Below are 13,885 nucleotides of genomic sequence, written 5' to 3' on the forward strand. Positions count from 1 at the left end.
CCAGGTGGAAAATAAATAAATACTTAGTTGTGAATCGGTCAAGGCCATGTCGGTCCTGCACTCATTGACAGTCACAGATGTAAAGGTTAAGTCTGTTAACAATAGCGATTACCTGACCATAACTAGGCAGCTACAATAGTACTCGTTAAAGGCGCTGAATTCATTGAAATTTCAAGGCTTCCATTCATGGAACCATTACAAAATTAGCTTGTGAGAAAATCCAGATTTTAATGATCCAAATTTAAGCTTAGAAAATTCAAATTAAATATGAGTATTATTTATTTTTTGCATTGATTAAAATAGGTATTTCAAGGGAAATAAACTTTTGTTTTAATTATCCAGTAAAGATTTAACCAGAGTCCACTATACTACAGTGGACGCATTCTTAATCGGCCATCAGATTAACCAGCCAACCCAGTGAATAATGTCACTTCCAGTTCTCATGGTCGTGAGCGCCTCTACTGCCTCCCACACTTCCCAGCTCACAGACAAGATGGAATTTGTCTCATATTGCTTATCGCTTATAATAGCGGACACTGTTTTAAGTTTTCATTCTATTTCCATTATACAGTGGTTTTAATAGAATTTATTTAATACAGCTGTTGGATCATGAATTGGATCTAAAATTTGGTGTCATGGCCAACAATCACATTAGTATGAACTTACTGCACACTTACATTATTTTTCATTATTAAATACAGTATAATACTGTAAAATGACTGTAATTAAACAACATTTATAAGACTAAAGTGTTTCAAAATACTTCTTAAAACATGGTGAAATACTGTATATTTCTCTAAATTACTCGATAGGCGCTTGCCAGTCTGGCCAGTTAAATATGCTATTGTAATGGAGTAAACCATATAGCCAGTGTCTCCACGCCGAATGTTGGGCAACGGTAATTAGCCTCGCCCACTATAAGGACCAATGGCTAAGGGTGTAGAAGTCCTTATAGAAGGGAAATGGGCCCTCAGTGGAGAAAATGCCACTGAAACCCCATATCAACTGTAGTGTCTGTACTCCTTGAGGAGCAGCTACAAAAGGCGTCTGTTCTCCATTTTAGGAGCAGCCTATGAGTTTTGGCTGGCAGAAGCTCTAAAATGCCTTCGGGAGTGGTGAACCCATCGTAAAAAGCCCATATGATGACAAGTGTACTGAAGCCTCAGAAAATGCTAGGGCATTCCCCACAAGCGACGTGCAAAATGCTAGAGCGTTCCCCACAAGCAACGTGCAGTTCTTGTGATGTTGGCAGAAATGTGAGAAATGGGTGACCAGCAACCAAATACATCAAGATAGTGACTATTAATGTAGTGACACTAACAGGGAAAGTGGAAGAAATTGTAGATTTTATGGTTGACAAAGATATAGCATTGCTGGGAATCAGTGGGACCAAATGGAAAGGTAAATGTGAGAGGAAACTAAGGAAAGGATACACCTTATACTATAGTAGAGGAAGAGAAGCCAAAAACGGTGTAGATCTCATAATTAGAAAAGACCTAAAGGAATACCTAGAATTGGTGGAAAACATAAATGACAGGTTGATTAAGGTCAGAATGAGACTCAAAACAGGTGTTACAGATATAATTAGAGGGTTTGCTCCACAAACAGGAACTACAGATATGGATCTAGAGGCTTACCTTGAATATCTGGAAGGCCATATACGTACAGAACAAACAAGTTGTGTTCATAGGAGACATGAATGCCCTAGTAGGTCAGGAAAGAAAAGGAGATGAAGAGATTATAGGACCATTTGGATATGGGAAGAGAAACAAGGCAGGAGGTAATTTGGTAGACTTTTGTAGAAGAAATGAGCTAATCATTGGGAACACATAATTTCAAAAGAAAAATAGTCAGAAGATAACAAGATATAGCTGGGATAACAAAATCAAAACTCTGATTCATTACGTTTTGGTTGAGAAAGGTAACAGGAAATTGTTGGTAGATGTAACAGCATCCCAAGTGAATCTCTTGAAGGAGATCACAAAGTTGTGATAGCTAAGTTAAAGATGGGAAAGATACAAAAGATGACTGAGATTAGGCAGAGAAAGCTAAGGGTGTGGAAATTGCAGGAGAAGGAAATAAATTAAGAGTTCCAGACATGCATTAAAACAAGTATACCTAAGGAAGACATTGGAAGAGTCGAAGAAGAATGGGCATACTTTAAAACAGTCATGGCGGAGTCTGTAGAAAAGACCTGTGGAAGAGTATTAGGAAGGAAGAAACACTCTGGTGGAATGACAGGGTAAAAGAAATAGTTAAATGGAACAAAACAGCTTGGAAAAGATGGCTGAGAAACAGAACAACAGAATGCAAAACAGAATACAGGCACTGCAAGAAGGAGTGCTCCAGGGTGGTTCAAGAAGAGAAAAAGAAATGCTGGCAAAAATTCACTGAATCTCTGAAAGAAGATACAACCGGAAGCAAAAAATCTTATTCCAGTGGGTAAAAAAGAAGAAAAACTCAGGTGAAGGTGCTAACTTCATTAAAAATGAACAGGAGGAAGTGATGACACAGAAGCAGGATATATTGCAGAGGTAGGGAAAAAAATACTTTGAACAGCTTTACAACGTGCACAATACCTCGGTTCAAGGAGAAATCAAAGAACCAGATTTAGTGCTGATGGAAGATAAGGAAAAAGAGGTGTCCATGGCAGAGATTGAATGGGCCACTAAAAGAATGAAACGAGGCAAGGCAGCAGGAAATGATGTGGTCACCATAGAAATGATAATAGCAGCATGAGCAATTGGTCTATGGTAGTTGTATAGACTCTTCAGAGTGATATGGAGAGAAAAGAATGTTCCAAAAGAGTGAACGAAAGGAGTCAATATACCAATTTTCAAGAAAGGAGACAGGAAGCAAAGTGAAAATTACAGAAGAGTGACAATGATACTTCATACAGCTAAGATCATTGAAAGAATCTTCGATAAACAAATAAGAGACAGAGTAGAGAGAAAATTATCAGAACACCAGTATGGATTCAAAAGAGGCAGGTCCACATTTGACCCAATATTTACATTGTGTCTGTTGGAATATTATAATTTTCACATAAAAATAAAATGTCATTACATATATATATTGCATTAGTTATAAGGAAAACAACATAAGGTTATGTGTTGGTAACTCAGATAACTGAGTCGGATGGTTTATCTTGGTTTTGCTTTATTCTTTGAACTGCTTGGTGTGTGTAATTGGCAGTTGTGGATAACAGCTCAAAATAAAAGGATGTGAGTGATGAAGCTGGTGTTTCTATGGTACCGTATAATTTTCTTACCTAAACCAGTGTGTTGAGTAGAAATGAAGATATATCAAGAGGTTATGGAGCCAGAGCTCCAGAGTGCCAAAGATTCAGAATGCCGCAGTACATTCTGGACAATATAAGTTGAAATGGAATAAGGAGAATTAACGGACGAAGCAAGTTATGACATTATTGATGGGAAAAATGGCAACCTCGTGGACCAGTGAAGAAACACTGAATAGGAATGTGGCTAAGTTTACAGTGGAGATCTATTTTTCATGGGCATTGAAGGTGAAACAAGAGCTGTTGTTGAAAGATGCGTATGAATCAGTAATAGGGTAAGAGGATACGCCAGGTTTTCAACTGCCTCAGACAGAAACAAGACGATGAATATGAAACAATATGATCGCGTTAGCGCTTATTTTCAAATATGTAGGAGAAAATTTTGAAAATGACAATGCAGATATTGAATCAGTGAAAAAGGCATGAAAAAAACTGGGCAAGTTGTGTAATGACGGATGGCTAGTGAATGGTGCTATTACCCTGAAATAGTTAACTCTTTTTGTGAAGCCCAAGGTATTGAGTGTACAAGAATACTTCGCAAAAATAAATCAACTGTGGAGGAGAATGAGTAAAGCTGGATACGATTTCACAGATCAACAAGTTGCAGGAATGATCATCGGAAACCTTACAGAGGAATATGCAGGTTGTATACCTTCCTTGGAAGCTGATTCTGCAAAACTGACCATCACGAAGGTGAAGGCGAGATTACTCACTGAGAAAAGCAGAAGGAACCTTCAGAAAAATGGAGGAAAGGCTTACGACACTGGAAAACGTGAGGAGGATGAAGCTCAAGCCATGGCTGTTCAACAGAAATGATATATCAAGAAAGAAGACATGGGATGAGGAAAACTGTACAGTTGATACAATTGCGGTAAACAGGGACATGTATCTAAATATTGCTGCAGTACCCAAAAGTGCTTCAATTGTGATAAGTCACGACATTATTCTAAAGTATGTCCAACAACAAAGAGTGATGAATCATCACAGGAGAGTAAATCAGTGAATGCGAGTGGAAAAGTGATAAGCTTGGAAATTATACATGTAGTGGGTTTCAAGCACAATTGCAAAAATGTGGTATTATTCATAGGTCTGTACTGTACACTCCACAACAAAATGGATTAGCAGAGAGGCAGAATAGAATGATGTTTAATACTGTTAGATGTCTATTGATTCAGTCAGGGTTACCAAACAAATTTTTGGGAGAAGCGGTAATGACTGCAGTGTATTTAAGAAATAGGTGCCCATCCTCAGCAATAAATTTTCAGATGCCGTATGAACTGTGGTTCAATAGGAAGTTGAATGAGGAAGAAATAGGTAGATTGAAAGTATTTAGATGTCAGGCGTGGCCTGTGAGAGCAGACAGCAGGAAGCTAGACCCCAGAGCAGAGCCATGCGTTATGATAGGGTACGAGGCAGGTACTAAAGATGGATATAGATTATGGAGTCTTGAAAGGAAAAAAGTGATAGTGAGGAGAAGTGTGGTATTTGAGGAGCAGATATTTCCCTTTAAGGTGAAAAGTATGTCCTACAGTCCAACCTTTAGATACTGCAGTACCTATTAACAGTCTCATTATTTTCCTCTTTATAACAGCACTAAATGTTTCATCATAACTAAGGTTCATCTGTCTATTAAAACCTTGGGCAACCAACCTGGATGTTACTATTACTTACTTAAGTAGTGAAATCAGTTGTACTATATACATGGAACAACCAGAATTGTTTGTAGCAAAATATGCCCAAATTTATGTATGGAAATTAAAGAAAAGTATCTATGGACTACCTAATTTGAGTAAAGACTGGAATGCTTGTGTTGATGCTATAATTAGAAGACTAGATTTTAAGAGATGTGTCAAAGAACGATGTGTGTATGTAAAGGAGAGTTGTATCATTGGCTTGTATGTTGACATAATTGTAATAGGTTACAAAGAGATTGTTAAGTTGGTTAAAATAAGCTTGGCAGATGAGTGAGAGATTAAAGATTTAGGGAAAGCAACAAACTTACTGTCAATAAAAATAGAACAGACAAAGAAAAGGGTTATGTTGAGTCAAAGCTTGTACACTGACAAATTACTTGCTGATTTTTCCATGAGTGACTGTAAACCTAGTAAGACTACATTACCATGCGGGTATTCAGCAGCTGAAAATGATGAGCAGGAATTTGATTGTACCATTTACTGCAGTGCAGTAGGAAGTTTCCTATATTTGTCAAATAATACTAGACCTGACATTGCATTTACGATAAGCAAAGTTAATCAAAATTGTCAAAAACCTAAGATTAAAGATTGGAAAGAGGTGAAGCATATCATGAGATATCTATGTGTTATTAGAGATTTAAAGTTGTGTTTCAAAAATTGTGAGGAGTCAGTACAAGTGTCTGTGATGCAGACTGGGGAGGAGATACTGAGTCAAGAAGATCAGTGAGTGGGTATGTAACCAAAGTGGCAGGGGGAGCAGTATCTTGGTATAGTAAGAAACAGAGTTGTATTTCTAGATCTACTATGGATGCTGAATACATGGCAATGGCAGAGGTATCTTGAGAAGTAACTTGTATGAAAGATTTGCTATCAGAGCTAGGGCTGGAAAGGTTTATGGATATACCTAGTAAAGCTTTTGCTGACAGTGCAGCAGCAATTAAATTGAGTAAAAACGATAATGTGAGTGAAAGGTCAAAACATATTGACATCATGTACCATGTATGTAGAGAGCTAGTAGAAAAGGGGTTCATTGAGTGTGTACATGTAGCATCAGAGAGAAATGCTGTAGACTTGTTCACAATGAATTTATCGAGCAACAAGCTTAAGAGTTTCTATAAGCTTATAGGATTGGAATAAGCGGAATAATTGATTGAAGTGTAGTTTTTTTTTTTTTTTTTGTGAAAAGGGGGGAGTGTTGGATTATTATAATTTTCACATAAAAATAAAAATAAGATGTCATGTATATATATCATCCATTAGTTATAAGGAAAACAACATTAAGGTTATGTGTTGGTAACTCAGATAATTGAGTCGAGTGGTTTATCTTGGTTTTGCTTTATTCTTTGAACTGCTTGGTGTGATTGGCAGTTGTGGATAACAGCTCATAATAAAAGGATGTGAGAAATGAAGCCTAGTGTTTCTATAGTATAATTTGCTTACCTAAACCAGTGTATTGAGTAGAAATGGAGATATATCAACAGTGTCAAATGATGGAAAGGTATTGGGAATATGGAAAAGACATGGTAGTAATGTTTCTTGATATTGAAAAGGCATATGACAGTGTCCCAAGGAATTTGGTATGGAAAATATTGACAGAGGCACAGATTGGGAATGAAACAATGCAGATGGTGATAGCATTGTACCAAAATTGCAAAAGCTGTTTTAGAACCAAAGTGGGTCAAACTGAATGTTTCAGAGTTGAGACAGGCTTAAGACAGGGAAGTGTATTGTCTCCTTTACTCTTCATTATCATCATGGATAGAATTCTACATATTATTAAGGAGAAAAGATGGGCAAGCAAGTAAAGTCTATGCTCTTTGCTGATGACATTGTAGTTTGGGGAGATAATGAAGAGGAAGTACAGACACAAGTTGATTTGTGGAATGAGGAGATAAGAAATTTTGGAATGAAGATTAGTACTGCAAAAAGCAAGACTTTGACCATGACGAGAGGAAACAGAAACTCCAGGAGAGTGATAAAAATAGGAAATGAACCTCTTGAAGTAGTGAAAATTTTTAAATATTTGGCAGCATGATGTCACAAGATGGAAATTTGGATGGGGAAATTGATTTAAGAATACAGCAGTCTGCAAGTTTCTACCAGTGTGTGAAAGACATTGTATGGAACAAAGATGTGCCAATGAAGTGCAAGAAAGTTTTGTACTAATCTTATTATAAACCTATACTGACCTATGCTTCAGCAGCCTTGATGTTGAGTAAGCGGAACCAAAGTAAGATACAAGCAGCTGAAATGAGGTTCTTGAGGAGCATACAGGGAAAGACAAGACGATATAGAATACGAAATGAGGAAATAAGGAGAAGCTTGGGAGTGTGTAAACTTCAAAAAGAGAGTGATACAGCCAAGCTAAAATGGTTTGGACACATGATGAGAATGCCAGGAGAGAGAATACCAAAGAGAACATTCATGGACATAGACACTGCAAAGAGGCCTAGGGAACGGCCTAGAATGAGATGGAGGAGTTCTGTTGTGGACTGTATTGCAAATAGAGGAGTAGACAGCAATAAAGTACTAAAGAGGAGTGGTGGACTGAATAAGGTGGAGGGCTTTGGTACACTACCCTACCCAGAGAGAATCTGGAAAAGGGAATGGATGAAGAAAAAGAAGAAGACTCGATAGGCCCTTGATTTTAGTTTTGTTGGTTTAACCAACCATTTTGTTATCCGACCAAGGGTCTGGTCCCATCAGGTCAGTTAAAAGGGTGTCCAATGTATAAAGAAAACTAGTAGGCAAAATATATTAAGAACATATTTTGAAAATTAAATGCAATGAAATTGCAGTTAACTAGACTGTTGATATCGTCATCATAGCTACAAGACATCCAGATTTATAAGGATTCCAAACCACACAAATGTGAGTTTTTATTTTTTTAATTCCACATGCATTGCCTGGTGTTTGAACTACAACCAGTGTCTTGTCTGAATGAGCACTACGCTAGTGTAGTCCAGCCATGGCAGAGCATGTTTACTCTGTTCTCTCTGCTGCTCTATGTATACTTTTGCCATTCTCCGCAGTAGTACCAGAGAATAATGGTGAAGTGTTTCAATTTCTACAACTGATTCAATCACTCAAGAGGGCTAACCTCCTATACCAGCATTAGTCCCTCATCGTCGGCCACTTCTCGTTTCTGAGAATATGTTTTTCTCATGCAATTCTTCTTAAAGTCTGTTGGCTCTGTGGAGATGTCACTAATGACTGATCAAGCCAATCTTCGCATGAAACATGCGACCACACAGATCACACTTAAAGGTGGGTGGAGGACACAGTTAGATCTGATGTAGTTTCTGCTTTTCATGAGTTTCAATTTCTTGTCTGCAATGTGCTTGCTCAAATAGTGACTCCTTTTGCAGTAGCTTTGCACCAAAAACAAGGTTTTGTGCAGTTGTTGCCCAGGTGTTAGCATTTAGGTTGGTGCTATTTATAGTCTTCTTAAGCTGGTATTTATAACATCAACAACGAAATGAGGGTGTGAACATAAGCACAAAAATGTATGTCATATACACAACATATTCAAGGCCACTGCTAAAGTCGTAAGTGTGAAGGTACTAAAATATTCAAAGGTAGATATACGCAAAGGCGAAACTGAAGCATCAGTTGAATAATTGTAGAAGAAGTGGACCTTTGTACCGGTAGGAAATATTGTCAGAGACCTTGTTGAGAAATGTCAGTAGATTCTGGAATAATTTTCTGTGTTTGTTGAAAGTTGCCACTTGTTATCTACCGTTGTGTTGGTAGCCGCCCTTCTGTTGGCTCTGAGTCTTGTAATGTAACTTGACTTTAGCAGTGGCCTTGAATATGTTGTGTATATGACATATGTTTTTGTGCTTATGTTCACGCCCTCATTTCATTGGCATCACGTCATTTGCATTGGTAATCCACTAACAATTTTATTTCAACCATTTTAATTGGAACTATGTATTTTTAATGGAAGAAGTTTTAGTCTCTGACAATATAGTTTTAGTATAATCATTGACAGTGTTCCATTAACATGTTTTTTTAATGTATCAATATTCACATTATATGTATCAAAATTTTAGTAACAAACTAATCTTTCAGCGTCCATATGTAATATTATATGTACTTTTAAAGATTATTTTAGGCTGAAGATGCCCTAAATTGAGGGTGAAACATGTCCCAAATAAGTGTTATTATGTTTATGTAACCACTATAAGTGGAAATAAAGTATTGAATTATTATTTTTCTACTCCATGTAAGTCTCATGTAAAACAGTCAAGAAGTGGAAAGCGAATACCGTCTGTTACTATCACGCTGCCTAGCACACAAGTTTTGCATGATAATCCCTATTGAAATGTAATAATTGCACATCAAGTAACTTCAAAAAGTACCTTAATGCTCAATTACTGACCTATGGTTATTTAATGAAACATATTGGTTTGGTCTCTTCTATCATTCCTAGAAGTTTGAGATCAAATTTTGTTACATCTGTTAAATTCAGAAATTAATTCTTAAAAGGAAAGATTGCAGAGATTGCCCCTTCGAATACTTTTCAACTGTCAGTCAACCTAGTATATGTTCATCATACTTTTAAATAAACTAACAAGTACACAATTTTATAGAATAAAGTGTTTATTTATTTTAAATTGTACAAAAGGTGTTTTAATGTTTTGATGATGATGATGATGCTTGTTGTTTTAAGGGGCCTAACATCGAAGGTCATCGGCCCGTTTTAATGTTTTTAATGTGTTACTGTCGTGGGACTAAACATTGATTTGAATTTAGCTGAAGATGGCCACAAGAAGGCTGAAACATGTTATGGCTTAGGGATGACTATTTAATTATCGAATAGTACATATTAAGTTTTTGTTTTTTTGCTAGTTGTTTTACGTTGCACCGACACAGATAGGTCTTACGGCGACGATGGGACAGGAAAGGGCTAGGAGTAGGAAGGAAGTGGCCGTGGCCTTAATTAAGGTACAGCCCCAGCATTTGCCTGGTGTGAAAATGGGAAACCATGGAAAACCATTTTCAGGGCTGCCGACAGTGGGGTTCGAACCTACTATCTCCCAAATACTGGATACTTGCCGCACTTAAGCGACTGCAGCTATCGAGCTTGGTCATATTAAGTATTGAATAGGTAGAACCTTCATAATAAATTCTTTTAAAGAATTAATTTTTGAATTTGTTAATGTCAGTATGGAAACCAACTTTCATAAGCTGTAATCTCTTGTTAGCTGCATTTTATAAATGTTTGTTAGATTCATTATTAATACTTGGTTATGCTTCATTGTTGACATTTTTTTTTTACGTTGATGTATTATTTCTTTTATTTATTGGAAATATTTAGTATAGACAATAAAGTGATTAGATAGAGTACATGCATATTTCTTCCGGATGAACATTAACATTTTTGTTTTGTATGTTTTTCAGAGCAATATAAGATATTTCGAGAATTCTTAATGAATTCTTTTCCGTGCTTTTACATGAATCAACAAATTTTTGGAAAGTACATGCTAAGACTGGGTTGGACACCTGATTGCTTAGAAGATCTGTTTCGGTAAAATAATTTCACACAATTGTTTTCTAGTTTAGGCTAACTGCAGTAGTTTAATGGCACCAGAGAATTCTGTGCTGGGTAAAATATAAAAACACACAAGGAAATGAAAGATTGAAAAATACACAAAACAAGGAAGAATAAAGCTAATAAGAATAGATGGACAACAGGATGTGGAAGATATTGGACAACCCTACCACAACCCTAATATAAATTACACTTAAATTCTTGAGCTCAGACAATCATGTTCCTTAAATACTATTTTTCTAACTATTTATCTATATATATAAAATAAGTGTTTTTTCTGTACATTGCTCAGAATTTGAAAAGAATGGTATTTCTGTATCAGTCATGTCCACAGTAACAAGAAAATGCACTTTTTACTTTTCCGTTATGTCTGTCTGTACATGCATCATGAAAAAATGGCTGAAGAGAATTGAATGAAAATCGGTATGTAAAATTGGAGGATGTGCCACTACAATCTAGGCTATAAGTGAATGCCTAAAAGTTAACTCTCAAATATTTATATTATTAGTGGTCCTATTGATAAATGCTACATAACTAAAGATATATACAATTAAATTTCTGATCATTTATGTCTTATATATTTTTATCGTACTGGCTATGATAACACAGATATTCATGAATTTATGTTTTTGTTGCTAAGTTCATATCAACGCCGAGCCACTAGAAAATGGGTTAACAGAATTTAATGAAAAATCGGTATATAGAGTTGGGGAATAAGAAACTACAATCTAAGCAATAAACAAATTTATTCATTCTGGATTGTAGTTTACGGAAGGCGCCTAAACTTTAATTTTTAAATACCTATGTTATTGATCCTAACGACAAGTACTCCATAACAAAAGTTAGAGAGAATACAATATCCAATCATTTATGTATTATTCAGTTTTACCGTACTGAATGGTCTTTCAGAGTCAGAAGAAAACTAAATGTGAAGGCCTACAATATCAAAAGCGCATAACACTGATCATCAATAACATTACATTGACCATTGTTTGTTGTGAGGTGCTTCTTCTTATGGTGTCACTCATCTCCGAGAGATGGGATTACTGCTGTGTACTGAGTATAACATCCTGACTGAATATTGGTGGGAAATAGCTGGGGAGTTAGAAAACTTTCTTCTTTAGGATGCCATTCCTCTGGTTCATACATTTTCTGATATTGCTGGTACGTAACCACACTGGTTCATCATAGTATTCCAGCTATTTGATCAGTACTCTGATATGCTGTTTTGAATGAGCAGTGTGCACACTTAAGGCAAAGGCTCACTTAGTAGTAGTAGTATGACCTGGACTAGAATTACAATTTAGGCCTATTCCAAATTATAGCACCACAATTCACTAAATAACTCAAAATTCAGAAGCATCTTCCTCTTCACTTTTATTAAATTCTATATTCATTTTATTCCAAATTAGCAGTGAAGAGAGCATTCCTCCTCCTGCTTGGAGGAAAAATTTGCCTCCAAGTCAGATAAATTTTTCTGCCGCCAGTGTAGTGAATTGAGATTTTCTGACTCATGGGGTATTCCTAGGAAATAGATTAGTAAAAGGGCATAGTTTTTGCCCTGGGACACTATTCAACCCTCTCCCCCCTCCCCGCCAAAAAACCCGAAGAGTGTAGAAATGAAGATGGAGAGAAACTGTTGGACTTTTGTATCAGAAATAACCTGATAATAAAGAACACATGGTTTATGAAGAGGAATAGCCATAAGATCAGCCGATATAGTTGGGATGGACAGTATGGAACATTCATCGATTTTATAATAACAGACCAAGAATGGGGAAGATACGTCATGAATATGAAGATAATCCCCAGTGAAAGTATGGAGGGTGATCATAGATTATTAACTGTGGAATTAAAACAAGTAAAAATCCCTAAAACTGTATTGAAGAAGAAACCAAAGATCAGGTTTTGGTGATTGGAGGAGGAGGAGGATAAAAGAATGGCATTCCAAGATTGTATAAAAAGGAAGTTGCCTAACACGGAAATACGAAGTGGAGAAGACGAGTGGGACAATTTAAGACAGACATTTGTGGAAGCAGCAATTGAGGTATGCAGAAAAACAAAAGCAAAGTTTAAGGGAAAGGGGACATGGTGGTGGACAGACAAAATAAAAAAAGAAATAAAAGAAAGGAACAAGGTGAAGAAAGAAATGGATAAGGAAAAGCAAAATATTTTTTTAGAGTGATGAAAATAAGATAGAAAGGTTACATGTGGAATACAAAAGATTGAAACTACAAGTAAAGAAGAGTATCAAGGAAGAAAAGGAGAAATGTTGGGGAGAGTTCACCAACAAAATTGAGCAAGATAGTCGAGGAAATCAGAAACTATTATACAGAGTAATAAAATCGAAAAGAATAAATTTAAAAACTTATTAGAGAGAGAAGATGAATCCATAGTACATGACAAAAAGGGTCTTCAGAAGGTTATGGCAAAGTATTTTGAAAAAAGAATATTGAATTTTCACGACCGCATTGTAATCGAAACTGACTTTCAACCTATTAGGTCGTGTTACGTACATTTAGTATGTGTTGAAGAGATGTTAAGTACCTACAGAACAAAAATGGTCAACCAGACACCAGTGGGATCTGAACCCACGGCCAAGAGGAATCGCCATGCTGACCACACGTCACCTCATAATCTGCAGGCATTAGGGCTGAGCAGTAGTCGCTTGGTAAGCCAAGGTCCTTCAAGGGCTGTAGTGCCAAGGAGTTTCGCCCTAACAACCACCCACTCGCTAAATTTTCTTGGTCTCCATAGATACTACCAACTAGATATATAACTCCACTCTTCCATTGAGGCGTTTCTAAGGCAACAGATCTTTGCCTACTGCTGGGAGCCATCTTGGTGGTCTGCGATAATACAATAATGGGAGTAAGATGCGTCGTTGCAGTCCATCTAGCAACAATCACCACTCTATCATCCACTAAAGTGTGGTGATTATATGGCATATATGGGATGCTGTACTGCTTGTAGCCATAGGAGCGCAATCAGAGACAGTCGGCAACTAGAAAGACGCTCCTGGAGGATACCATCTTAATCTCCAAATGTCGAATAAGGTACAACTCCAACTACACCTGATTATGTCCATGAGGTCTAACAACCTCAGCAGTTTTTGGATCTCCAGTCGTCGTAGACTCTATGCCACTGGGCCAGCATCCTGAAACTGTTAAGGGCCGTGTGACTGTTGATGTGCACCAGCATTCCCACGTAAAAAGATTTCACGCACAGGCATCATTTGGAAAACAACATCATCTACTCAATATTAAAGTCCTGCGGCGATCGGCAAGTCGCGACGGGGGCAGGATAGTGTAGTCTGGGAGCTCCTAGTAATGAGTC

General features: G+C 36.9%; 1 protein-coding gene across 1 annotated transcript in view; it reads left to right on the top strand.

The window, feature by feature from the left end:
* The window catches only part of LOC136879295 (uncharacterized), a 192,953-nt gene that overhangs the window by 44,379 nt on the left and 134,689 nt on the right, over positions 1–13,885 (top strand). Inside the window, exons 3-4 of the mRNA XM_068229050.1 lie at positions 3,891–4,070; positions 10,399–10,525. Of these exons, the coding sequence (XP_068085151.1) occupies positions 3,891–4,070; positions 10,399–10,525 (307 nt within the window). The remainder of the gene's footprint in view (positions 1–3,890; positions 4,071–10,398; positions 10,526–13,885) is intronic.

Source organism: Anabrus simplex, chromosome 8 (assembly GCF_040414725.1).
Source record: "Anabrus simplex isolate iqAnaSimp1 chromosome 8, ASM4041472v1, whole genome shotgun sequence".
Taxonomy (NCBI): domain Eukaryota; kingdom Metazoa; phylum Arthropoda; class Insecta; order Orthoptera; family Tettigoniidae; genus Anabrus; species Anabrus simplex.